The 26,363-nt window shown below is 39.6% G+C and overlaps 1 protein-coding gene and 1 pseudogene across 1 annotated transcript in view; both read right to left on the reverse strand.

The window, feature by feature from the left end:
• LOC148096337 (uncharacterized) overlaps nucleotides 1–26,363 on the reverse strand; it is a 129,216-nt gene that overhangs the window by 74,444 nt on the left and 28,409 nt on the right. Inside the window, exon 3 of the mRNA XM_087836394.1 lies at nucleotides 24,292–25,629. Coding sequence (XP_087692520.1) covers nucleotides 24,292–25,629 — 1,338 coding nt within the window. The remainder of the gene's footprint in view (nucleotides 1–24,291; nucleotides 25,630–26,363) is intronic.
• LOC148096355 (5S ribosomal RNA) lies at nucleotides 12,940–13,055 on the reverse strand (annotated as a pseudogene).

Genomic DNA, 26,363 nt, shown 5'->3' on the forward strand with positions numbered 1-26,363 from the left:
ACATGACAGTCAAGTTATAAAAGAGTTGAATAAGTGTGGCTTGTTTGGAAGGGTTGCAAGGAGAAAGTCTCTTCTCTCTAAAAACAGCATGACGGCATGGCTGCAAGTTTGGTAGCAAAGTTGCAAAGCATAACTGCACAAACACCTCATACCATCTGTCAACACAGTGGTTAAGGGGTGAAGACTTGAGCTTGTTTTGCAACTACAGAACCTGGGCCCCTTGCAGTCATTGAGTTTTCTATGAACTCCCCTGTATACCAAGTACTCTGGAGTCAAAAGTGAGTTTGGGTCATGATCCCAAGCACATCAGCAGAGCTACAACAGAATCAAGTTGTTGTAATGGCCCGGTCACAGTCCACACCTCAACCTGAAAAACAGTGCTGGGAACTTAAGAGAGCTGTACATAAACAAATACCACAAACCTCAATGAACTGACGAAACAATGTAAAGAAACGTCAGCCAAAAGTCCTGCACAACCGTGTGACAGACTAAGAGTCATACAGAAACAATTTGGTGACACTGTTGCTGCTAAAAGGTGGCTCTACAAGCTACTCACTCATGGAGTGTGCCTAGTTTTTCAGAGTACTCTATAGATTCCTATGAAAACACTCTTCTCTACATGATTGTATGTAAGATAAAACAGATATGATCTGTGAATTCAGAGCAGAGGAGGATTCTGAGAAGAGAAAACATCTGGGGACCTGTACCGAAAAGTTAATTTTGTTCATCAGGACGTAGCATCTTCAGTAGGAGGAACGCTCTGTCACTCATCCAAGTGACTTCTTCAGTCTCAGCTCAGTGCAGGTTTCCCCAACCTGTGTTTGAATTCAGACTTTACATGTTGTCCAGTTTCAGGCAAGAGAACATAAACACACTTTTCAAAGTGTGCTGAGGATAAATGATCAATTAGGCAGATCTAAATGAACAACAGCTACAGGCCGATGGATCTGACATCACACCTGATGGAGACCCTGGACGGCTGGTCCTTGCTCATCTTCGGCCCCAGGTGAGCTCAGTTCAGTTCGCCTATCAGCCCAACATTGGGGGAGATGATGCTGTCATCCAGCTCCTACATCAATCCCTTGCTCACCCGGAAAGTATGTGGAGCACTGTGAGAATCATGTGCTTTGATTTCTCCAATGCTTTCAACACGATTATACCCACAATCCTGAAGGACAAGGTGGATTACACAGGTGTGGACCATCATCTCACCACACGGATCCTGGACTATCTATCTCTACAGTACATAAATACCCAAAATTATGCGTCTTAACCCTCTGGGTTTGTTCAAAATCACTACCCTTTCAGCTTGTTCGTGGCCTGTCATTTTTATTATTTTTTTGTCTTTTTGCCATTTTTTCTGCATTAAGCTTTTAATCAACTTCAGTTCTTTTCATAAATATAAAATAATTATTACTTTTTAAACTTTTAACCCTTTAAACACCAGTTGGTTTGTCCACTGCACTAGCTGGAAGACAACCTCAAATCTCGCAATTTTATATAATTGCATTGCTACTGAAATTTCTTGTATTATTAATAGTAGAGTCTGGGGCATGTAATTGATTCACATCAACATTGATTATATTGTTATTTTTGTGCAGGGAGAGCAAAAACATAAAAAACTCCCTCTCAGCTTGTTCGTGGCCAAAAATGGCCACCCCTTGTTTACGTTTAAAAAAATGCCATAAAATTCATATATATTAAGAATAATTTCTAAATAATACATGCAAATTTTAACCACGATGGAGGTTAGATGTATAGAAATAATTAAAAGTATCAATGAGTTTTATGCATCTTTGTTTTTTTGTGCAGTATTTGTTGTGCAGTGACAGAAAAACAAAAAAACTCCCTCTCAGCTTGTTCGTGGCCAAAAATGGCCACCCCCTGTTTACATTTACAAAATGCTATAAAATTAATATATATTAAAACATTTTTCTACTTTCATTGACTTCATTTTTGAAATTTGCACCGGTCCTAGTTATGAAAACCAAAATATAATTCAAATTCAGAAATTATACCCTTTGAATACCAGTCAGATCATGTATTATTACTACACTTTTGGGGGAAAATAGCAATAAAGTTGACATTTTTTAGCATATTAATGATGATTTTTTTAAATCATCATTGCAGGTCAGTACCAGTAACGGTAACAATGATTTATTTTTACTTTATTTTATTATTTTATTTGGGGGGGGAGAGTGAATGGCCAAAAAGAAAATCACACATGGTGTGTTAGTGACCAGAAAGGCAATTTAATGACCAAATAACCACTAAAATGATCAAAATTTATATTCCAGTCTGTGCTTCTGTGTGCATCCTCATTAGCAGCAAGATGTGCTAACCAGATTAGAGTGGTTTTTGTAGGCACACTTTCTACACCTGATGCAAGGGGCTGCTGTTCCAATCCTGGAGGTGCGCCTTTTGCACCTTCTTCTCATTTTGTTGGTGGGGTGTGGGTCACACTCTGGTTCAGACTACTGTATCTTGAGATCAATGGCAGAAGTGGCTTAGAATCAGGGACAAGGGTGTCTTGCAGTTGTTGAGGTCACCAGCATGTGCCCCAGCTCTTCATTTGTAGGTTGTAGAGGACTCCCCCACTTCAGTGAAGTTGTTTCTGGCAGGACAAAGACATCGTATCCCAAGACATCCAGGAGATTGGAGAAAAGAGCCACCAGTGATCCGTTAGTTTTCCTTCTACAACTCGAGGTGCCAACATCCTCTCTAAGTTATCCAAGCAATATTTGTGCCTATTGTAGTCCAGGATTGCTTCTTGCTTTCACGCATCCTTTATTCCCCATCATGACTGCTGGTTCCTTGTGTGTTGCTGTCAAAAGAAGCACATTCCTCTGTTGCTTTGGCATGTGGGATATCGCCGTGGTAGTTTTGGTGAAGCCAAACACAGACAACAAAATCTTCCTCTGTTGCAACTGGAGGAGCTGGGGAGGAAGCTCTGGGTTGTTTCCCCTGTGCCAGTTTTCATCTGAGGGGTTCCTCTGCCAAGGTGACCGAATGGAAAGTCGTTGTCCTCGGAGCTCCTCCGTCAGTTGGAGTCTGAACCCATGCCATTTTTTACATCCTGATACTTCCAGTGTTGTTATCCAACATGCTATGTATTGCTTTATCCTGGTGTAGGCTCACATCTCCACTTCATCTATAATCCTCCAATCCTCACACCTCAACATCAGTGGTGATGCAGTCAGCCTCTTTGGAGATTGTCCCCTCATTTTCTGGAGAGGAAGTTTCTTCATCTTGGGCAGATGTCTTTTCTTCAAGGGCAGAGGACTGCTGCTGTCCTTGCTCTCTGACCAGATCATATAGGCAGTGCTTGAAGCAGTGATGACTTTATTGCCATATTGCCTGAATAAATGATCTGGAGGCTCTTAGGCTTACTTACAGCAGTAGCACCGTCTGCACCTGCATAAACTCCAGGACACGTTTACAAACAGTGTTTGCTGTTGTTTGCGCTGCAACTGCAGGTTTGAACTCTGCAAAATGGCCTGTGATTGGGTTTCGGGTTTTTTTTAGAGTTAATATTTTGGGTGCGGTATCTCTTTATGAAAAATACAAAAGTAAAAGTGCTTTTAGCATGTGCTTAAAAGCTAAGTTTGACTGGGAACCTCAAAGCTCAATAGCCTGCATCCACAGAAATTCACTGCAGCCTATGTAATGTTTGATGCGTCATTATTTATTCCAGTCTATCTTGCAAATACATGTTTGTGCTGCAATGTCATGCACAAACACAAACTATTAGATCCTTAAGATCAAACCTATGTCAAAATTGTTTCATTATTTTGGTCCATTGGAGTGTGGTAAGCCATCAAAGGCCGCTACTAGAAACTCGGAATATTACATGAAATTGCTTGATTGGCCCAGAAATAACAGAGCAGCTGTATCTGCTACAGAGATTCAATTATTTTGGGGCAGCAAGATCTCCACTGAGGACAGAAAAAAAACTGAGCAGACTGATCTTGTAGACCTGTGTTATGGTTGAGGCAGCAGAAGTATAAAGTGACTGGAAAAATGGTGGCTAAGCTGTCATTGCTCTTGCATACCACCTCCCACTGTGTCTTTATGTTTTTCTGCGTGTCACAAATGGGTAGGTGAGAGTGAGTGAGCAAAGAATTTGTGTTTGTGGGCCTTGCTGTGGCTTGGCCCTGGACACACTCCAGCACTCCTGGCTGGACGCTTCTCCCCACCTTCTGGATGCCAGGTGGTTCTTGGGCACCGGGGACCATGTTCTCGACTTGTACCAGGATGGTTGGCCTCTATTGCATGTTTGTTTTTGTCTTACAGGTGCAGCAGTTGGCAATACATTGTGCATTTTTCAATCCTTTTATTCAACCCTCACCTCCACTTGTTTCTTTTTTTTCTCTTGCCTGAAATAACACAAATAGAAATGAATACATAAACAGATTACAGATTAACATGAACAAAAGGAGACTATAGACATTCTATGTCGCTGTTGTTATGGAAGTTTTAACAATAACTTACAACACACCCAGTGAGCTTGATTTGAAGTGTGTTTACTAAACACATTGCAATGTGGAGAGAAACATCCCAGCCAAAACTCTTACATGTTGGCCAAACTCATGGGGGGGGGGATGTGATTTTTTTTAAATCACATCTGATTTTAAAAAAAACAAAATCACATAAAATATCACATATGACTTAAATAATACATAAGAAAAGAAATCTGCCACCACAATGTTTCGCAAAAGCAAAATGTGTCGGGCGCCACAGTGCATTCAGATCACAATTCTGATTGCAAAGGCTGGCAGAAAGGTCAGGATATTAAAAATAAAACAAAAAACATATTACACAGTACCATTATTTACTTACAAAAACTAAGCCAAAATGCAGTTTCTGTACTTGTCTTTTCACAAATATCCATATTTTATTAATTTATTTTTGATACATTTGGTTTATTGAATTGAAAAAAATAGTTGCAAAATAGCTGCAATTGCAAATGCTGTTGTGGTCACTGGTCCTCACGTCATGTTTGCAGCATGTTTTCTGAACCACAAACAGAGCAGTGCTAAAGTTTCTTGGAACTGGTGGGCTAGTGATGTAGACACTGATGCTAGTGATGATTTAAGGTGGGGCTGCTGAAATGTTTAAAAGCTGAAGCCCCCAAAGTGTTATTTGTTGCTCTGTGACACAAATGAGCTCCAACCAGCTCAGGTAGAATTTAAAAACAGCTGAGCTGCACTAGATCTGGTCTCTGCTCTTCTTGACTCCTCGTTTGGTAAGAACTTTTTATTTGCATATTTAAAAAATTTTTTATAGACAACATGCTTATTTTGAATAACTCGATCTCCTGCCACACTTATACTCACATTCACTAACCAGATATGGGCTTCAAAACATGCATCATCTGGGTTTTCTGACCATAAATATTGTGCATAAGAAATGTGCATGCAGAGGCAGAGGACTATTTTTTTATTACAATTTATGCTCAAATAATGTTCAATTTTAATTCCCCTTTAGAGCATTTCATTTACTGAAGACATCTTCACCACCTGCTGTTCCAGACGACTGACTCGTGCCTGAACTCCTGCAGGTTAATCAACCAACCACTGATCAGTAAAGCAAAAAGTACGGTAAGTGTCCTCAGTTGGAAAAGTTTGCTTAAAAGTTTCATAACTTTCTAATATAAATAATTGTATTTAACAAGAATGTTGTCATGACTGAGTGCAATGACCGTTTCCCTCTGTAAGGTTCATTGTGTGGATGCAAGTAGAGAAGTTGCTTTTAGATACACCTCATGAACTCTTCAACTGAGAGTTAAAAAACCATCAAATTTATTTAAATGACTTTACATAAAAACTTCTGTCATATGGTAAATGGCCTGTATTTGTATAGCGCTTTTACTAGTCCCCCCTAGGGACCCCAAAGCACTTTACACACCCAGTCATTCACACACTGGTGGAGGCAGCTACAGTTGTAGCCACAGCTGCCCTGGGGCAGACTGACAGAAGCGAGGCTGCCATATCGCGCCATCGGCCCTTCTGGCCATCACCAGTAGGCGGTAGGTAAAGTGTCTTGCCCAAGGACACAACGACCGAGACTGTCCGAGCCGGAGCTCGAACCAGCAACCTTCCGATTACAAGGCGAACTCCCAACTCTTGAGAAACGATCGCCCCAAATGAACTGCTATGCAGGCATATTCAAATATTTCTACGATTATAAGGTCTTACCAGCAAACTCCACAATATTATTTGTGTCTTTGTGAAAAAAGTCAAGTTTAATCTTGTGAATGTAACTTTAAAAAAAAAAAAAAAAAAATTAGGTAACGCAGCCCCTTCATAATGTCTACATGCTATCAAATGTTTGTAAATGAAAAAAAAGTAATACTTTTAAAAATTACACAATATTATTGTTCTACATGTCCTCCGTGCCTCTCCTAAAAGTTTCAAAATATTTACTGAAGTAAAAATTAGACTGGTTTTGATATTGAATTTTTGGAAGCTGTTATATTGATATTGATTTTTTATTTTTATTTTATATTATTTTATTTTATCATTTAATGATTTTAAAAGTCATCATTAAAAGGAATAAGAAAGTAATGACATATGTTTTTAGTTAGTTTCATTTAAGTAAAGTGAAGTAAGTAAGTAAAACTTTATTTATGTAGCACCTTTCAAGATAAAAATCACAAAGTGCTCCACAGAAGCTAAAACCTAAAAATAAAAATCAACCAAAAGCAAGTTTAAAACTTTAATTATTATTTTTTAAATGATCCTTGGCGCATATTTTCCTTTCAGGCACTCTCCAATAACCTGAGGTCTTTACAGTGAGGACACACAAACATCAACCTGGAACATAACTGTATGAAAATATATGATCCGTATTCGTCTTAGCTTCATAGTTACACTGTTTAAAATAGAATATTAAACAAAACAGCGGTAATTACCTGTCCAGCAGAGATTCGCTAGCTCTTGTTTCATTTCAAGCTCAGTTAAATTCTTTCTTTCTGCTTTTCCTCATCAGCGATCTTCCGTCTTTCCTTTTCGACTTGCCTCTCAGTCCGCGCTTCCTGCTCAAGTAAGTCAGCCCCCTCCTCTGGCGCGCATGCTCTGCAGCGCATACCCGACAGGGTCTGCGCAGCACGTGCACCACAGGTGTGGAGAAGTACTGATTAGTGCTCCAGTTTCAAAATAATCGCTTCCAGAAAGCGAAACATGCTCCTTTTCAGACTAAAATATCAACGTTTCAAACCATATTCCAGGGTTTTTAGTTCGCCATTTATGAGGTTTAACAAGAAAATAAAAGACAAATCTGAATGTTTGAAAATGTTTTGGAAAAATTCTGTAAAGAATGGATCAGAAATACTAAAATTATCCTTTTACTTAAATTTAGTTGCTTTATTCATTTGTTACATAAGTTAAACAAACTTTTGTGGGTTTCTATATAAGTCAATAAAGAAACAACAAGTAATTAAAATGAAAAGTAAACAGACTGAGAGGTTCTGGGAGCGTGGAGTTCAGTTTGCAAATTTATCTAATGCAAAAAACATCTATGAATAAACTTTTGTTGGCCAGCAGCTTTTCAAAAGACAAAAAAGAAAAAACATGGTCATAAAAAGAAGCTATTATCTGGGGGGAAATAATCATTTGATCACTTGTTCACTTATATTAAATGATCAGTCTCTAATTTTTATTTTGATGTAATGAGACAGAATATCAACAAAAATTGAATAAAAAATGTATTTGCTAAAATAAATGAATTGATTTATATTTCACTGAGTGAAGTAAGTATTTGATCTCAAACACAACTTAGTACTTGGTGGAGAAACCCTTATTGCCTAGCCCTGTGGTAATATGTTTCTTGTAGTTGGTCACTGGGTTTGCTCACATCTCAGGAGGGATTTTTTTCCACTCCTCCTTCCACAAACTCTCTAAATTCTTTCGATTTCTTTGCTGCTGTTTGGTAACTTTAAGCTTCAGCTCCCTCCACAGATTTTCTTCAGGACTGAGGTTTGGAGACTGCCTTAGCCCCACTCCATGTCCTTGTGCTTCTTCTTTAGCAACACCTTTGTTGAATCAGTGGTATGTTTTAGGCCACTGTCATGCTGGAAGACCCATCGATGACACATCTTCAGTCTTCTGCCTGAGAGAAAGTGGTTCTTGTCCAAGATTTTGCAGTACATGGCTCCATCTACTGGCCGCCTCAATGTGGCGAAGTCGTCTTGTATCCTTGGCAGAAAAACAGCCCCACAGTATAATGTTTCTACTTCTGTGCTTGACAGTGGGGATGGTGTTCTGCGGGTTACACTCAGCATTTCTCTTCCTCCAAACACAGTGGGCTCAGTTCATGGCACAGAGTTTTTGATTTCAAATGACCACAGCATTTCCCCCCAAACCTTCTCTCAATCATTTAGATGTTTACTGGCAAACTTAAGACTGGCCTGTAGTTTTGGGCTGATCCAACACCTTTCTCATGGTTATCCTCACCCCATGAGCCGAGATATTACATGGAGCTAGATAAGAGGTCTTTGGTCTTGACCATGACTTTTCTTGTCCCCGAGGTCCCTTGCCCGAGTAGACCTCAGTAACTGATCCTTTTACACTTCTTCAATCTTGCCCATGGTGGTGGAGATGGAGTTGGAATGGAAGAATTTGGTACTGTGGACAGGTGTGCTTTATACACATAATAAACTGATATTGGGAGTATCTGTAATGGACTGATTGATTGACTGTAATCCAGTCTGTGGGAACCAGAACTCTTGTTGGGTTGTCGAGGATCAAAAACTTACTTCACTCAATTATATGCAAATCAGTGAAAAGAAATCATGTATTGTGTTTTTTTTTCTGTTGGTGTTCTTGTCTCTCTCCAGTAAAATAAAACATCCACAAAAATTAGAGACTGTTTATTTCTTTATAAGGGAACAAATTTACAAATTCAGCAGGGGATCAAATACTTACTTCTGCCACTACAGTGATGACGCTTTTGTTGCATTAATTTCTTGATCTGGAAAATGTTCCTGTTTTTCTCTCTCCAGGAAACAATGAGGATCATGTTTACCTGTTTGCTGCTTGTGCTGCCCTTTGTTACTGGACTCTCAAAACCAGCCAATCTTCAACCCAATCGAATTGAGAAGCGACTGAATGAAACAAATTATGAAAAGTTTAGACGACAGCATGTAGATGCCAAGATGAGCGTGAAAAAATGTGATACAGAAATGAAAAAAAAGAAAATATATGCTGATCGAAACAAATGTAAGGATGTTAACACATTCATCCTCAGTGATTACAAACAGGTCAAAGCCATTTGTAATGGTCAAGGAAGATATGATCAGAAGAATGGTACGACAAAGAGTGTAGCAAAGTTTCGCATTGTTAGATGTGACCTAAAGAACAATGGAGCCAGGAAACCCAAATGTCAGTATAAAGGCAAACTTCTCACTAACAGAATAGTTGTGGTCAAATGTGAAGGAAAGTTACCTGTGCACTATTATGGTGATGAAATGACCTTTGAATCCAATAATGCAACTATAGGAAAAATCCCCATGCGCTCCACTTCTGTACCCACAAATATACATTTCTGAGATAACAAAAGAGCAACATTTATCATCAGCTCTAACTAAACGTCGCTGGAAATGTCTTCTTCATTATAAGTTTTTATTTGAGTGTGTCTTAGCAATAAGTATATACATTTTTTAACATGTGATCAACCTCTATTTCTTCACACGTTACATGAAATAACATAAAACTATTATTTCCTTCTGATTAGGGAATTTTATATTCATCCCATCAATACCGACGTATTAATTGTACTGACTGTAGGATGCTGTGTAGAAATAATCTCTTAGATCCAGCTTGCTTCTAATAAAATATTTTTTATCTGATCACAGAATAAGCATATAATAAATGTCACTTTTTGGTGTTTGTTGGTTTTTATATATTTATTTTTTAACATTTGGAGCATCACCAGTTACAAGACTCACAAGCTGACAAGTTCTTATTCAGCGCCCTGTCTCTTGTTTCTTTTGTTTTTAATGTCATCCAATTTTTTTGTTTCATTTTGGCATGCGATTCATTTCTAAGACTTTTCTAAATGTCCAAAAGACAAAAGTCTAAACGTCGTTGCCATAACGGAGGGGGCTTGAGCATTTGCCCCTTTCCTCTTGGACGTCCCAAGAGCCCTGTTCTTGAGGCATGACTATTTTTTAATCTGTGTACATGTGCTGTCTGTGCCCCTCAACAATAACATTTAACTATTAATCCCAATTTTGCTAAATAAAAGGATCTGGCTTCCACTAGCAGTGTTGGGAAGGTTACTTTTAAAATGTATTCCATTACAGATTACAGAATACATGCCCCAAAATGTATTCTGTAACGTATTCCGTTACGTTACTCAATGAGAGTAACGTATTCTGAATACTTTGGATTACTTAATATATTATCATGCTGTTTACAACTACGTGAATGTACTATTGCTGTGATTTATTACTGTTACTGAAGGTCCGCGGCTCCGAACCGTAGTAAAGGGACCTCTGGCTAATACGGTGGGTTCTGTGTCGGCTCGTAGCCGAAAACTAGCTTTACTTTGTTGTCTGGGGCAACTTTGCTAGCGAGAGACAGAGAGAGGCGTTGAACGGCTGCTCCAAAGGAACTTATTGTTTTTGGAGGAAAACACGAACACGGTGTACAGTCGAGTCTTAATAGCTTACTTACAACTGGGCTCGTCAGGCTCTCTTCTTGGCTGCAGTGGTTATTATTATATTTACATGCTTCCAGCTCCCGTTTTTGCTCGATGACAGCTCGTACTTTTCCTTTTTCTCCCTCCCTCGCTCACAGACACATAACGGGTATGGCAGTCCATTCTCCCTGCAGCACGGACTACACTGCCTATGATGCTACATTCTTTAGAGCTATACCTGTAGCATTCTGCTTATTAGCTTAGCATAACAACAACAAAAAGGCCTCTCTCACCCAGGAAACACGCAGAGAGAGAGCGTCACCCTGTAACCATGGCAACATAATGCTGCCGCCTGGAACAACAGAACGTAGCTGTCAAACAAAACCCAAACAGTCCTGACCCGCGACAATATGAAACAGGAAAGTAACTCCGTGTATTCCATTTATTTCAACAAAGTAACTGTATTCTAAATACCACCTTTTTAAACGGTAACTGTAACGAAATACAGTTACTCATATTTTGTATTTTAAATACGTAACAGCGGTACATGTATTCCGTTACTCCCCAACACTGTCCACTAGTCACATGATGCCCATTAACTAATTCTCGACTTTGACAGCAGAGGGCATTGGTTACGAGATCACAAAGAACATGCACATTTTTTGCCGCCTGGGTGGTGCGGAGCTGTAAGCGAAACACACAAAGTAATTGGGAGATGCAGACTGGTGCAACAAAAATCAGTAAGTAGGTGTAGAGCGTACACTGTAGTCTATAGCAGCGGTCCCCAACCCCCGGGCCACGGACCGGTACCAGGCCTTGAGTCGTTTGGTACCGGGTCAAGAGAGTTGAGGCTCATACCGCACAGAAAAAATAAATAACTTACATTATTTCCGTTTTATTTATTATCCGACTCTGAACAGTGTTTTATTTTGAAAAAGACTGAATTCTCCCAGTCTTGGGGTCTTTTGGAGTGTAATTTTTTCATAGTTAGATGCCTGGCTGACAACTGTATAAAACAAAAACCACTCACAATATTCGAAGCACATAGTGCACACTGTGGGAATTTACGACTGTGAGTAAATCCCCCCTAATATTGGTATGATCCGAGCTCAGGCACTGAGCGAGGGGGCGGGGCAGCTGCTGCCTACGAGTGCGCTGTTGGAGAAGCGCAGCCAGGCAAACAGGAGAACTGAAGTTGACCAGGTACTAAAGCAAATCATTCGTACTGTACAAATAATGTAAATATGACGGTGAATCACGAAAGATTGATATCAAACTGATCACTTGACCTATATTACGTTACTTGCTCTTCAAGTGAATCAACAAAAGGTGAAATGAAAAGCCGAACAACAACTATGCTGTTTCTTTAGAGTCTTAGCTTACATGTTTATTTCATATTTTCAGTTGTTTCCCTCCGCGGCTAAATAAATCGGTTTCAGTAATGCACAAGAATGGACATACGGGGCTTCTTTCAAAGAAAAAACTCTGGTAGATGTTATTTTATATATTATGCTTTGTATGTTGTTCAGTATATTTCTGTGCAAAACAAGAGGAATTTCACACAGCAGTATATTCACAGTTGAAACCAGATATTTACATACACTTTATGGAAAACACAATAACGTTTTTTTACTGTACAACATCAATTTAGAGTAAACTTGTTTGGTTTTGCATAAATAAATATTGAAATATCTTTTGAATTAGTTAAATGTCAGAATAAAGAGAGAGAGAGCTGTCTATTTTTATCACTTTCATCAAATGTAGGAGTACATATACACTAAGTTTATTGTTAATTAATAAGAAAACTGCAGACGTTTCCATTCTGAGCTGAAGAAGCTTCTGATAGATTAGTAGAGTCCATGTGAGTAAATTGGTGGCACAGCTGTGGATGCATATAAGGCAAAACACAGAGCCTGTTTCTTTGAAATGGGAAAATCAAGAGATATCAACCAAAACACCAGAAAAAGAATTGTGGAGCTCCATAAGTGTGGCTCAATTTTGAATACAATTTGGTGCCATTTGCAATTAAGAAATACAGACAATTTCTCTCTTTACTCTTAAAGTTAACAAATATGTTTTTTATATTTATCAATCTAAAAAAAATAAACATTTAGTCTGATTTGATGTTACAATTAAAAAAGTGTTTGTGTTTTTAAAGAGTTTGTAAATATCTGGTTTCAACTGTATATTTGATGATGTTGGTGTTTGGCTTGATTGTCAGCACAAAGAGGGAGAGAGAGGCACAGAGAAGCACAAGCAGCAGCGCCCTCTGCAGTTTGTGTGTGGAAGTGCAAAAGCTTACAGCACCTGGTATTCCCAGGCGGTCTCCCATCCAAGTACTGACCAGGCCCGACCCTGCTTAGCTTCCGAGATCAGACGAGATCGGGCGTGTTCAGGGTCGTCTGATCTCGGAAGCTAAGCAGGGTCGGGCCTGGTCAGTACTTGGATGGGAGACCGCCTGGGAATACCAGGTGCTGTAAGCTTTTGCACTTCCACACACAAACTGCAGAGGGCGCTGCTGCTTGTGCTTAGAGGCAAGAGAAGTTAACATTTATGGGTGATAAAATCCTTTTTCTATCTTTTTAACATGAGAATATCAGTTTTCCATCTTGTGTTCCAGAGTAATCGGACAAAAGACAAACGTAGAACAAGGAAAAAAGAGGCCAAGTGTCTCGCCTATAAAACAAAATTACTGTTTTCTGAATAGTCTCGCACAGATAAACATTTGCAGGGAATACCTTTTCCTTCAAAACAAACGTCACAGACTGTGTTTTTCTTTACTGATTGTATTTGAGTAGAAACTCAGATTAAAATGGCATCAGTGCTCATAAAATGATTTAAATGTAAAAGTAGGTGTAGTGGATCACTTTGCGTAGATCTAGATAAAAGTGCAGTAAGCTAAGACTACAGTGGTCATTGAGCAGCTGTTCCTATAATGTGAATCTGGGATAAAGGCACAGATTATTTGTTTGCCTTTGTTTCTTGGTTATTTCTTTCTTATCCAAATGGAAAAAGAGAGCATAAAAGTACTGTTTACAAGAAGCTTATCTATCTCATTGTGCCCACTATCATAAAATCTTGGTTGACTGAGCACTGAGCCATCTACCACTCAAAATTGAACCTGTGTGGGACAACAACAAAGTCCAGTATACTAAGTTTCAGTAATGTGCAGTTTTTTCTGTGGAAGATGTAAATCACAGTCAAATATTTTTCATACAAGGTGAAGGTTCTGCAGTGTTCTGTCAGTGCGCCCCAGGGCAGCTGTGGCTACAATGTAGCTTGCCATTACCAGTGTGTGAATGGGTGGATGACTGAATGTAGTGTAAAGCGCTTTGGGGTCCTTAGGGACTGAGTAAAGTGCTGTACAAATACAGGCCATTTACCATTTAACTCAACAAGCCCTATTAACTTCTTATCAGTGATCATGACAAGTGTTAGTTTCTCTTTGCAGCATAAAAAGGATTATCTTAAAAGCACTTGTTGGATTGACCAATATTTAGAACAACGGAAAGTCCAAGGAACTCACTGTAAACCATTTTAAGCCATTTTTATACACTTACAGATTTGTTTCAAACAATCGTTTGTAATTACAAGTTGCTTTAATGTGTTACCACTTTGCCAAGGACTGGAAGAAGACCAAAGAGTCCCCCTTAGATCAGAGGGAATTTGTTATTACTGTGAACTGAGGATCCCAACCACAAAAAAACAATTTACTTCTGGAAAGACAGCTTTATGGGCAGACTAGACTATGACTGAGCTATATGGCCACAATGACAACAGTATGTTTGGTGTATCAAAGGTGATCCTTTGAAATCTGAGAACACGGTGCCAGATGTTAAGCCTGGTGGTGGTAGGATCATGCTCCGGTGCAATGGATCAGTGGCACTGATCCATTGCACAAATTGATGGAATAATGAAGGAGGAGTTTACAATTCATAATTGAAACTGACCTTCAGAGATAGAAAACCTCTATATTCAATGTTACTCCAAATGTTCATCCTCGACTTATTAGTAAAAAACAAAAACAAATTCATTATATAATATGTTCTGATGACATTCATCAGAGGGTTGGTCAAGTAAATGAACATGACATTAAGAGCAGAAAACACTGCAAGAGAAGTAATGCAAAACATGACTTTCCGTGAAGCCGTGCTGTCACACTGTGGCTAGACTGAGGGTTTGTCAAACATCTGATGACACTGCATCACAGAATTATCATTAACCACTTTTCTCTTTTTATGACCACAACTCAGCACCTTATGAGTGTTTGCAGCTTGCTAATGCACCGTGTGCCAAAACTGTGAACAACTGAATCTGTTCTGAGAGCAGAAGAAACTTCTACAATTGCAATAACTCTAGATGTTATCACACTAACTACACATGTTATAATATGGTGTTACAAAGTGTTACATTATATATAATGTAACACTTTGTGTCATGTAAAACTCTGAAATCAAGCCTATAAATGGCCGTTTTTGATTACTTTTGAGTTTAACTTTATATATTTCACTTTTAGAAACTGCTTATTTCGCCTTGTTTGGTGTCATTATTTTCAGCACACCAGCACATATAAGAATATACAGTTATTATTTCAATTTGGCTGCGTTTTTGACACTCAAAAAACACAAACAAAAAAACATAAAAGGCTAGACTACACACTCCAAAAATGCCACAAATCTCTCAAATCTCAAAACTCGCTGTTGATGTCGCTGTTTGGCCTTCACTTTAACAACTTCTCCTTTTCCTCAGCAGCCATATAGTTTTGTGATTGGCCGTCATGCTGCATTTTCCCCCAATACGAAATGGAAATCACGTTTTACTAGCATTTTTTTTTTTCGTTACATCCTTAGAAGATGCAGTTTTTACCGTTTCTTCCAGCACTAAAGGTGATTCTCAAAACTGGTATGTAGTTTGAAGTCTTTCTGACCCAAACTGAAACGAGACTCAGTGAGGGTTACTTCACACAGCTCATGTTGTTCAGAAAGCACTTTTAATGCTTCAATACAAATGAAGAAGATAAATAGCAGCCAGATGCTGCTAATCAACTGCACTTGATTCTTGGTTTACCAGCAAGTGTGAGCATTTCTATGAAAGCATAATTGGCAGTTAACACAGTGTCATAATTTTTCTAGAGATGGACGTCCTAGAAAATTCACCCCAGGGTCAAACTGTGCAATGTTCAGAAAAAGGTCAAAAATCCAAGGTTACACCTCAGACTCTACAGGCCTCAGTTAGCATGTTAAGTCCATGACAGTACAATTTGAAAAAGTTTGAATAAGTGTGGCCCTTGAATAAGGGTTGCAAGGAGAAAGTCTCTTCTCTCTAAAAAGAGCATGACGGCATGAATGCAAATTTGGTAGCAAAGTTGCAAAGCATACCAGCACGAACGCCTCATACAAGCTGTCAGCACAGTGGTGAAGGGGTGATGACTTGAGCTTGTTTTGCAGCTACAGAACCTGGGCCCCTTGCACCCTCGAATTTTCACTGAACTCCCTTGTATACTAAGTACTCTAGAGTCAAAAGTGAGTTTGGGTCAAGCAGCAGGGCAAAGATCCCAAGCACATCAGCAAAGCTGCAACAAAATGGCTAAAAAAAAAAGAGACAAGAATCAAGGTTTTGCAATGGCCCGGTCACAGTCCAGACCTCAACCTAAAATTCAGTGCTGGGAACTTGAGAGAGCTGTACATAAACAAATACCACAAACCTCAATGATCTGACAAAGCCATGTAAAGAAGAGTGAGTCAAATATCCTGAGCAACCTTGTGACAGACTAAGAGTCATACAGAAACAATTTGGTAACATTATTGCTGCTAAATGTAGCTCTATAAGTTACTAAATCAGTGTTCTTATTTTTTACTAGTACTCTATAGATTCCTCAGAAAACACTCTTTTCCACATGACTGTATGTTTGTTTGTTTTCTTCTGACTGTGCTATGAGGATTAAGTTAAGATTTTCTTAACAGTGCAGCAGCAGCTGGAGAATGCTGCTTGGCTAACAGGAAGTTCTAAAAGACCTGATCAAATGTCTTACTGGAAATATTTGGTAAGTTAAACAGCAAACAATATAAATGAGAATATTGTTGAGACAGCAAAAGTTGAACTGAAAGGTGGTTTATTGTGTTTATTCTGGCGGTTTTACTGCTTTATTTTTATTTGACTCTCACAAAAAGCTCTGCTGTACATCTGTGAAGACAAATATATACACAAGAGAATTTTATACCTTATAGCTCACAAGTAAAACAGACATGATGTGTGAATACAGAGCAGAGGAAAAATTGGGGGGACCTGTGCCAAACAGTTAATTCTGTTCACCTGGACGTAGCGTTTTCAGTGGGAGAAGTGCTCCGTCACTCATCCTGCACTGAGTCAGATTTTGCTACATGATTGCTAAATGATTCCTGCAAACGTTCTGTGATGATTCAGAAAATATTGGTAAATGGGGATGACAGGAAGAACAGATCTGGAGACAAACTAAAGTGATTCCATGTCTCTTTTGAGTAAGCTTTGATGTTTGAACATATCCAATTAGAAGTTTCAGGGCTCTAATTGTGCTATGTGCTAAATGCTCATTTTTATGCAGCATTAATCTCATTGTTTTAATAGTGCTACATTTGACCTTGTCTCTGATTGGAGCACTCACAGGGATCATGTTGTGTGGAAGAAGAGTTCAGCTGAACAACACATGACATATTACACCGAGTTAACAAAAACTAAGCCAAATGCAGTTTTAAACAAAAAAAAAAAATCATTATTCTGGGTGTTTACCTAATTTTATTTTTAGACACATTTTATTTATTTATTTATTTAAAAGTAATATTTTACAGAAAAGTTTTACGGAAAAATGCCTCTTTATTCTCTTCTATTGTAAAGCCAGGTATGCACGACAACCTGCAGCTGCATGCTGTTGTGGTCATTGGTGTCACATTAGGTTCTGAACCACAAACAGAGAAGTTTCTTAGAACTGCTGGGCTAGTGATGTAGGTATTGATGCAAATGGCTGCTTAAGGTGGTGCCACAACAGTGTATACAAACTGAAGCTCCCAGAGCCAAATGTTATTTGTTCTTCTGTGAGTGAGGTGAACTATAACCTGCTCAGGTAGAATTTAATAACAGCGAGTCTGAACTGCACTTGACTTGATCTCTGCTCATCTCCAGGTTTCACTTCTCATTCAGTAAGAACTTGGTTTTTATATATTACATTTTTAAAGACAACAGACTTTTGCATACTTCCAAGAAAGAGGGTGAACTCACTCTCCTGCCACACTTATACTCACATTCACATACTCATCTCCAGATATTGGCTTCAAAACATGCTGGCATCATCTGGGTTCTGTGAGGATGCATATCATACATAAGTAATGCAAGTACTGCATGTCAGGATGGAGGCCTGTCTTTACTGATTTATGTTCAAATAAAGTTTAACTTTAATTCCACCTTCAGGGCATTTCAGTCACTGAAGTCATCTTCACCACCTGCTCTTCCAGACGACGGACTCGTGCCTGAACACCTGCAGTTAACCAACCAACCACTGATCAGTAAAGCAAAAAATGGTATATGTTCTCATTTGGAAAAATTCAAATTACAAGTTTTATAAATTTCTAATATAATAATTACATTTAGCAAAAATGTTGTCTCTTTGTGATCACATCTATTATCAATATCAGTGCTTACACAGCTGTGACATGTATGAAGATAATATTTTTTGTGACAGCTGTTACCTAACTGCATTCAGCCACCTATAATCCTGTGTATGGTTCAACTCTTGAACTACCAAAAAACTCACCAAGGTTATTTAAAAGGCTTATTCTCAGGAGGATTAATTTCCACTTGTTTACATAAACTTGTTTTCTTTTTTGCAACCAATTAAATAACAAAATGCAAAAATCATAACAATAAAATAACTTCCAAACATCCTATATCAAAACAGACCAACTGAAGTAGATGCGCACATCGTTTTCAAGAGTAGGTAGCGGGATCAAAGTGCAGATGGCATAACGGTGTCAATATTAGACTGAAGGGGGGCTTCACATTTTCAGACACGCTCCAGTAACCTGCAGTCTTTACAGTGAGGACACACAAACATTAACCCGACTGGAACATCACTGTATGAAAATATATGATCTGTATTTGTCTTAGCTTCAAACACTGTTTAAAATCAAATATTAAACCGAACAGCGGTAATTACCTGTTCTGCAGAGCTGTGTGTAGCCATCAGTTAGAAAAATCAACAGGTCCTGTTCCCCTGTGAAAAGTCGCTCTGCTGACTCTTCAAGCTCAGGTTAACTCTGTCTGCTTCTGTTGTCTGTTAACATAATATCTTTGACAAATTTCAGTCTGGCCTTCATAGAGCTCATTCTACTGAAACAGCCCTTCTTAGAGTTTCCAATGACATTCTGATGCAAAACGATGCAGGAAAGTGTTCTGTACTCCTAATGTTGGACCTCACGTCAGCCTTTGACACCGTTGACCATTACATTTTGCTTGAAAGGCTGAAATACTGGGTTGGTGTATCTGGGTCTGCCTTAGAGTGGTCCTCCTCGTATCTCTATGAACGATACTTTTCTGTGGCGGTCTCTAAGTACAGGTCATCTTCCACGTCCCTGTCCTATGGTGTGCCACAAGGTTCTGTGCTGTTTTTAATATATCTACTTCCTCTCCAGCATATTTTGAGCCCCTTTGAGGACATTCGCTACCACTGCTACGCAGACGACATCCAGCTATATATATCTTTTAAACCTGAAGATGTTTCTAAGCTGCAGATTCTAAATGTGTGGACACGTCTGTGTGTGAGTTATTCAGGTTCAGTAAGAAGGTAATATGTCTGCAGAATTTGTAATTCTTATGAAGATATTGCTTGTACAATAAATAAAATCCCTTTAACTCCTTCTTTTGGAGAGTGTCTTTATATATTTAGTCATCTTGGGGCAATCCTTTATTTAGTAGTAACCCTAGTCGGGGATATATATCAGAGTTTACTTTCAGATATGAGCATTGTGTTTCCTGTGGATAAATGAATTATTTATTTATTTATTTATTTTTTGAAAGACTGGCTCATGTAAAATATCTGAAAGTATGGCAAAGCTCTCCTGTTACACTTTATGGACACCTGAGCTTCACCATGAGGGCCTGTCTTTATTCACTTTATTCACTGAAATCCAGTTTTATAATGAATTCACAGTAATCACTGACACCTTCAGAGCATTACATTAAAGACATCTTCTACACCTACTCTTCCAGACGACCGACACATACTTCAACCACTGCAGGTTAACCAGCCACTCATCAGTAAAGCAAAAACTAAATGTAAATGTCCTCATGTGGAAAAGACTGAAACACAACTCCCATATGTCACTAATGTAACAGATCCATTTAGGTAGAGTGAGAACACTAGGCTGGATGTGTTTTAATGCAGGAACATTCATCATGTCTTAAGTTCAACAAATCATTTACATTTACATTTAATATGTGAGCTGGATGGTTACACGATACAATATGATTGTCAACAATACCTGCAATGAACGCTGGTTTGAGGGCGGAGTCAAGGAGGCCATTTACATGAAAAGGGAAAGACCATCTCTGAATCAAGGAGGGGGCCTAAGGGTACATCTTTCACCATCTTACAATGCTGTGATTGTAGCCATTCTCCAATTCTCTGTGAATGGTACTCAAGACCATTGATCAGTGGTTGTTGATTAGTGGTCATGAGAATTTGCATAATCATGATTAAGGAACTGACCTCCCAGCCCACTGTTCCTTCAGTCGGCTGGTTTCTCTGACTGAAAACGCTACGTCCAGAAGAACAGAATCAACTTTTGGAGATTTACTTCCCTGGATGATTGAGCACGCATCAAGACCTTTTAATCAGGCCAACAAATATCTTGTACTCAATTTTAGCAGCAGCCATTGTGACTGATGATGAAACTTGTGTAAAAGTGCGAAGCTGTAAAAAAGTAATTATAAAAAAAACATTTTGTAGCTGAATGTTACTGGATAGCTGTTTCATCTGTAACACATCAAAATAACCTGCTAAGGTTTAATAGGCTATAAGGAACACACTCACTTCCTGAGCCCTGGGCAATAAGAGACGTTTTGTGTTTTATAATTTATTGATATGTTTGATCCTTTCTGACCTACGAAGCAGCCATTAGAGCACCATGTCCGCTCTAATAGTTCTGTAGTTTGATGCTTGAGTCGTTGCAGACTTGTTGAACTCCCTCACCTGTCAAAGCAGCGTCTTTGTTATTTGAGTCCAGCAGATGGCAGTGTTTCACTGTCATATGACAGCTGTCTGAAGCTTCAACTGGATTATTCGTTTAAATTAGATCGTTTTATAGAAATAGTTTGTGTTTGCTAGGTTTGCTATGCAACAGTGGGGAGGAAAAACTCCTTTTTAACAGGAATATCTAGACATGAGTGATTATTGCAGTGGGGCACTATCTGTGCTATCTATAAGAAATATTAGGAACAACAAAACTCTGAGGATCAGGGCTCCATTTAACTCCAGTGTTCAGTGGCATTTTAAGAGAGTGAATACCGAGGCTAAATGTGTTTGTAAAGCAAAAGCACTTTGTTAGCCTTTACAGAACAAAGCTATGGATCAATGTGCAGTGAAGAAAAATCGAGGTGGCCAGTCTGTCCTTTCCTAACCAATCACAGAGCTCCTTACATTGTTGCGCTGGAGAATAACTAAATATAATATAAATATAATATAAAGATTATATTGAAAATAATCTTTTGTAGAGTCACTACTTAGTGGGCAGAGGACAGTTATCACTTTGCTGGATGCTTTAAAGTCACATGTTCTTTATTTGCTGTATGCAGATTAACAGGATATTAACAGATTAACAGTTTTCATTAGACTTCATATGATAATCAACAGTGAAGTGTTTCTCTTGTCAGTGTTTATTCTTGCTCATTGAATGATCTCTGTTCAGATAATATGCTGCACTCATCTCATGTTTCTTTAAATCACTTGTCCAGCTGTCAAACTCTGAAAGAGTTACAGTTTCACCACTGAGCACTTTAAATGGTTATTCTTTTATTTAAAAGCACTTATTCTAGCTGCATCATCAATACGACAAAAACAGTGACTTCAACATTAGTTTATCAAAATATATTTACACCCCTCATGTCAACATTACACCTCCAAAAGGGAGAAATAATCAGAATAAGGGGTAATCATTGTCTTGATAATAATGACCATGAAAATGAAACTAGGCCTACCTTTAGTTCAGCACACTCAGTGTTACATAAAGACATGCGAACATCCCATCATCCATTCTGGAGCCTACTTTTTAAAAGAGCGAGCTGTTTATTCTGGCTGAGTAGCAAACAGAACCAACCATGAAAACCTAAACTGGGAAAACACTCGGAAACCTTGAACACTGGGAACATGGAGACACAGGGGGTAGGTGAACAGACACTCTGACAAAGGACAGAGGAAAACAGAGACAATATATACACTGAGGGGTGATCAGGGAAGTGGACAAACATGGGAACACAGACTAGGATTATCAAAATAAGACAAGAAGTAACACAGACACCCTTTTCGGTGACAAAAAAGAGAAAATATCCAGTGAAAGGCAGTTCTCTCGGAAAAACTGCCTTATTGATGTCAACGGTCAGAGAAGAATGTCTGATAGGAAGGCAACCGTAGCTCATACAAGCATTTGTTGCAGCCAAAGAATGCAGAAGAGCATTTTGGTCAGCTAAGAACAGGAAATTGAAGCTACAGTTCTACACACTTGACGATTGGAAAAATGTTGCCTGGTCTGATGAGCCTTGATTTCTGCTCTGACATGCAAATGATCAAGTCAGAATTTGGCATAAATAGCATGAAAGGATGGATCCATGCTGCCTACAATGTAGCTGCCATCACCAGTGTGTGAATGTGTGTGTGAATGGGTGAATGACTGAATGTAGTGTAAAGCTCTTTGGGGTCCTTGGGGACTAAGTAAAGCGCTGTACAAATACAGGCCATTTACCGTGTGTGTGTTTATGCTCAAGTGTATGAATAAATTAGTCAGTTTTAAACAGTTGCAATTTAAACAGTAGAAGAGTGGCACTATATTTATATATTTATAAAGAATTTCAAACAACAATTAATTGATGCTCAAAGCAGGTTTATTTAATTAATATCCAGATTATTTCCAATTAGTTCCGAATTCATTCAGCAGCAAATCACATCACCAGTCACTTCAAGGCTGTATGTATTATTGTAAGGTAGACCCTACAATAATACATACAGAGAACCCAACAATCATATGACCCCCTATGAGCAAGCACTTTGGCGACAGTGGGAAGGAAAAACTCCCTTTTTACAGGAAGAAACCTCCAGCAGAACCAGGCTCAGGTGGGGGCGGCCATCTGCTGCGACCGGTTGGGGTGAGAGAAGGAAGACGTTTGTTGTAGGTCTGATTGAAGGACTGATGTGATGGTAAGTTGTCTGCTGCTCCGCTTTGAATATTGAGAGATTAGTTGATGGATTTCAAGCCAAATTGTGCCCAAGTTTAAGAACATATTCATTGGTTGTTTTTGTTGATGTTATTGTTTTGGGCTTTTTTTCCACAAGAATTTCTAGCTCCCCTAGAATTCTGGCCACCCAAACGATGATTGCTACTGAGAGAGCACAAGGTTTTGTCCCCCTGTGTTATTCATATCGGTGCAGGGGGTTCTCCTTGAGAGGCCAGGGTCAAAAAAGGGATGCTTCAGAACCTCCGAGGGTGTTATGCGCTGATTTGTATCCAAGGCCAACATTTGTTTGATTAGCCTTACAAATAATGGTTGGCCATTTTCAGGTCCTCGCCTAACCTTCAGTAGTCGTTCAAGGTCATCGAGACGCTTAAGTTTTATCAATCGAGTTTCCTTTGATTGATAATCTGTCTCGTATTGAAATTGTTCTTGGGTCTTAAATGTCCAGCGCTGTTCGTTGTAGTTATCCTCGATGAAATAGCAATCAGTGTACAAGCCAGACTTTAGAAGATGATCTGGTAGCTGACCCTGAGTTTCAATTATGAACTTCAAAACATCATAATCGTCTTCCCCAGGATAGAGAGGCACCCCTGTAGCAAGCTCCACGGCTACCAGCCCCAGAGACCACATGTCAATTGCTTCATCATATGGAGTGCCAAGCATAATCTCAGGTGCACAATAACCAACCGTCCCCACACGGTTACCAGGAATCAGTGCAGAAGCAGGAAATGCGAGTCCAAAGTCTATAAGTTTGACTTTGATGGGAGACTCATGGCACTTTACAACCATTATGTTTCCAGGTTTGAGGTCAGCATGCACTATTCCCACAGAACCCAGGTGGAACAGAGCATTTGCGAGCTGATGCAAAATTGGCCTGATTTCTCTCATTGGGAGACCCTGGTTATTCCGGTCCCCTATGTAGTCCCACAGGCTTTGGTCGAGGAGTTCAAAATTTAAGCAAATGCGCTCTCTATCGAGGAAATAGCCGTTCCATTCGACAATGTTGCACCTGTCTGGATCCAAGCGTCGTAGCTGCTCCAGGATGAAAATTTCCAGTTTTGCCTGTAGCAGAATTTCAGGGTCACTTTTGTTGACTTTAATAGCCACAGTTTGGTTGTTTTTTGTATCACGACATCTGGTTACCAATCCAAAGCCTCCTTCTCCGAGGAAGGCCTCTACAACGTGGTGATCTCCCAAAATGGTCCCTTCCGTTATTTCAAGATCATCTTCAGAGGAAGATGGGTTGGCTGAGGTGTTGATGTGTCCTTTTTGAGGAAATTCAACTGAGTTTTGGAAACTGCAGTTGAATTTTTGCGATCCATGACTTTTCCAGCTTGAAGGCTGCTGAGAGAGCACAAGGTTTTGTCCCCATGTGCTATTCATGTCAGTGCAGGGGTCTCTCCCTGAGAGGCCAGGGTCAAAAAAGGGATGCTTCAGAACCTCCGAGGGTGTTATGCGCTGATTTGCATCCAAGGCCAACATTTGTTTGATTAGCCTTACAAATAATGGTTGGCCATTTTCAGGTCCTCGCCTAACCTTCAGTAGTTGTTCGAGGTCATCGAGACGCTTAAGTTTTATCAATCGAGTTTCCTTTGATTGATAATCTGTCTCGTATTGAAATTGTTCTTGGGTCTTAAATGTCCAGCGCTGTTCGTTGTAGTTATCCTCGATGAAATAGCAGTCAGTGTACAAGCCAGACTCTAGAAGATGATCTGGTAGCTGACCCTGAGTTTCAATTATGAACTTCAAAACATCATAATCGTCTTCCCCAGGATAGAGAGGCACCCCTGTAGCAAGCTCCACAGCTACCAGCCCCAGAGACCACATGTCAATTGCTTCATCATATGGAGTGCCAAGCATAATCTCAGGTGCACAATAACCAATTGTCCCCACACGGTTACCAGGAATCAGTGCAGAAGCAGGAAATGCGAGTCCAAAGTCTATAAGTTTGACTTTGACGGGAGACTCACTGCAGTTCACAACCATTATGTTTCCAGGTTTGAGGTCAGCATGCACTATTCCCACAGAACCCAGGTGGAACAGAGCATTTGCGAGCTGATGCAAAATTGGCCTGATTTCTCTCATTGGGAGACCTTGGTTATTCCGGTCCCCTATGTAGTCCCACAGGCTTTGGTCGAGGAGTTCAAAATTTAAGCAAATGCGCTCTCCATCGAGGAAATAGCCGTTCCATTCGACAATGTTGCACCTGTGTGGATCCAAGCGTCGTAGCTGCTCCAGGATGAAAATTTCCAGTTTTGCCTGTAGCAGAATTTCAGGGTCGCTCTTGTTGACTTTAATAGCCACAGTTTGGTTGTTTTTTGTATCACGACATCTGGTTACCAATCCAAAGCCTCCTTCTCCGAGGAAGGCCTCTACAACGTGGTGATCTCCCAAAATGGTCCCTTGCGTTATTTCAAGATCATCTTCAGAGGAAGATGGGGTGGCTGAGGTGTTGATGTGTCCTTTTTGAGGAAATTCAACTGAGTTTTGGAAACTGCAGTTGAATTTTTGCGATCCATGACTTTTCCAGCTTGAAGGCTGCTGAGAGAGCACAAGGTTTTGTCCCCGTGTGCTATTCATGTCAGTGCAGGGGTCTCTCCCTGAGAGGCCAGGGTCAAAAAAGGGATGCTTCAGAATCTCCGAGGGTGTTATGCGCTGATTTGCATCCAAGGCCAACATTTGTTTGATTAGCCTTACAAATAATGGTTGGCCATTTTCCGGTCCTCGCCTAACCTCCAGTAGTTGTTCGAGGTCATCGAGACGCTTAAGTTTTATCAATCGAGTTTCCTTTGACTGATAATCTGTCTCGTATTGAAATTGTTCTTGGGTCTTAAATGTCCAGCGCTGTTCGTTGTAGTTATCCTCGATGAAATAGCAATCAGTGTACAAGCCAGACTTTAGAAGATGATCTGGTAGCTGACCCTGAGTTTCAATTATGAACTTCAAAACATCATAATCGTCTTCCCCAGGATAGAGAGGCACCCCTGTAGCAAGCTCAACAGCTACCAGCCCCAGAGACCACATGTCAATTGCTTCATCATATGGAGTGCCAAGCATAATCTCAGGTGCACAATAACCAATTGTCCCCACAGCACCACCAGCAATCACTGCAGAAGCAGGACATGCGATGCCAAAGTCTATAAGTTTGACTTTGACGGGAGACTCACTGCGGTTCACAACCATGATATTGACAGGTTTGAGGTCAGCATGCACTATTCCCACAGAACCCAGGTGGAACAGAGCATTTGCGA

This window comes from Neolamprologus brichardi, chromosome 23, assembly GCF_056152115.1.
Source record: "Neolamprologus brichardi isolate AB-2024 chromosome 23, ASM5615211v1, whole genome shotgun sequence".
Lineage (NCBI taxonomy): Eukaryota > Metazoa > Chordata > Actinopteri > Cichliformes > Cichlidae > Neolamprologus > Neolamprologus brichardi.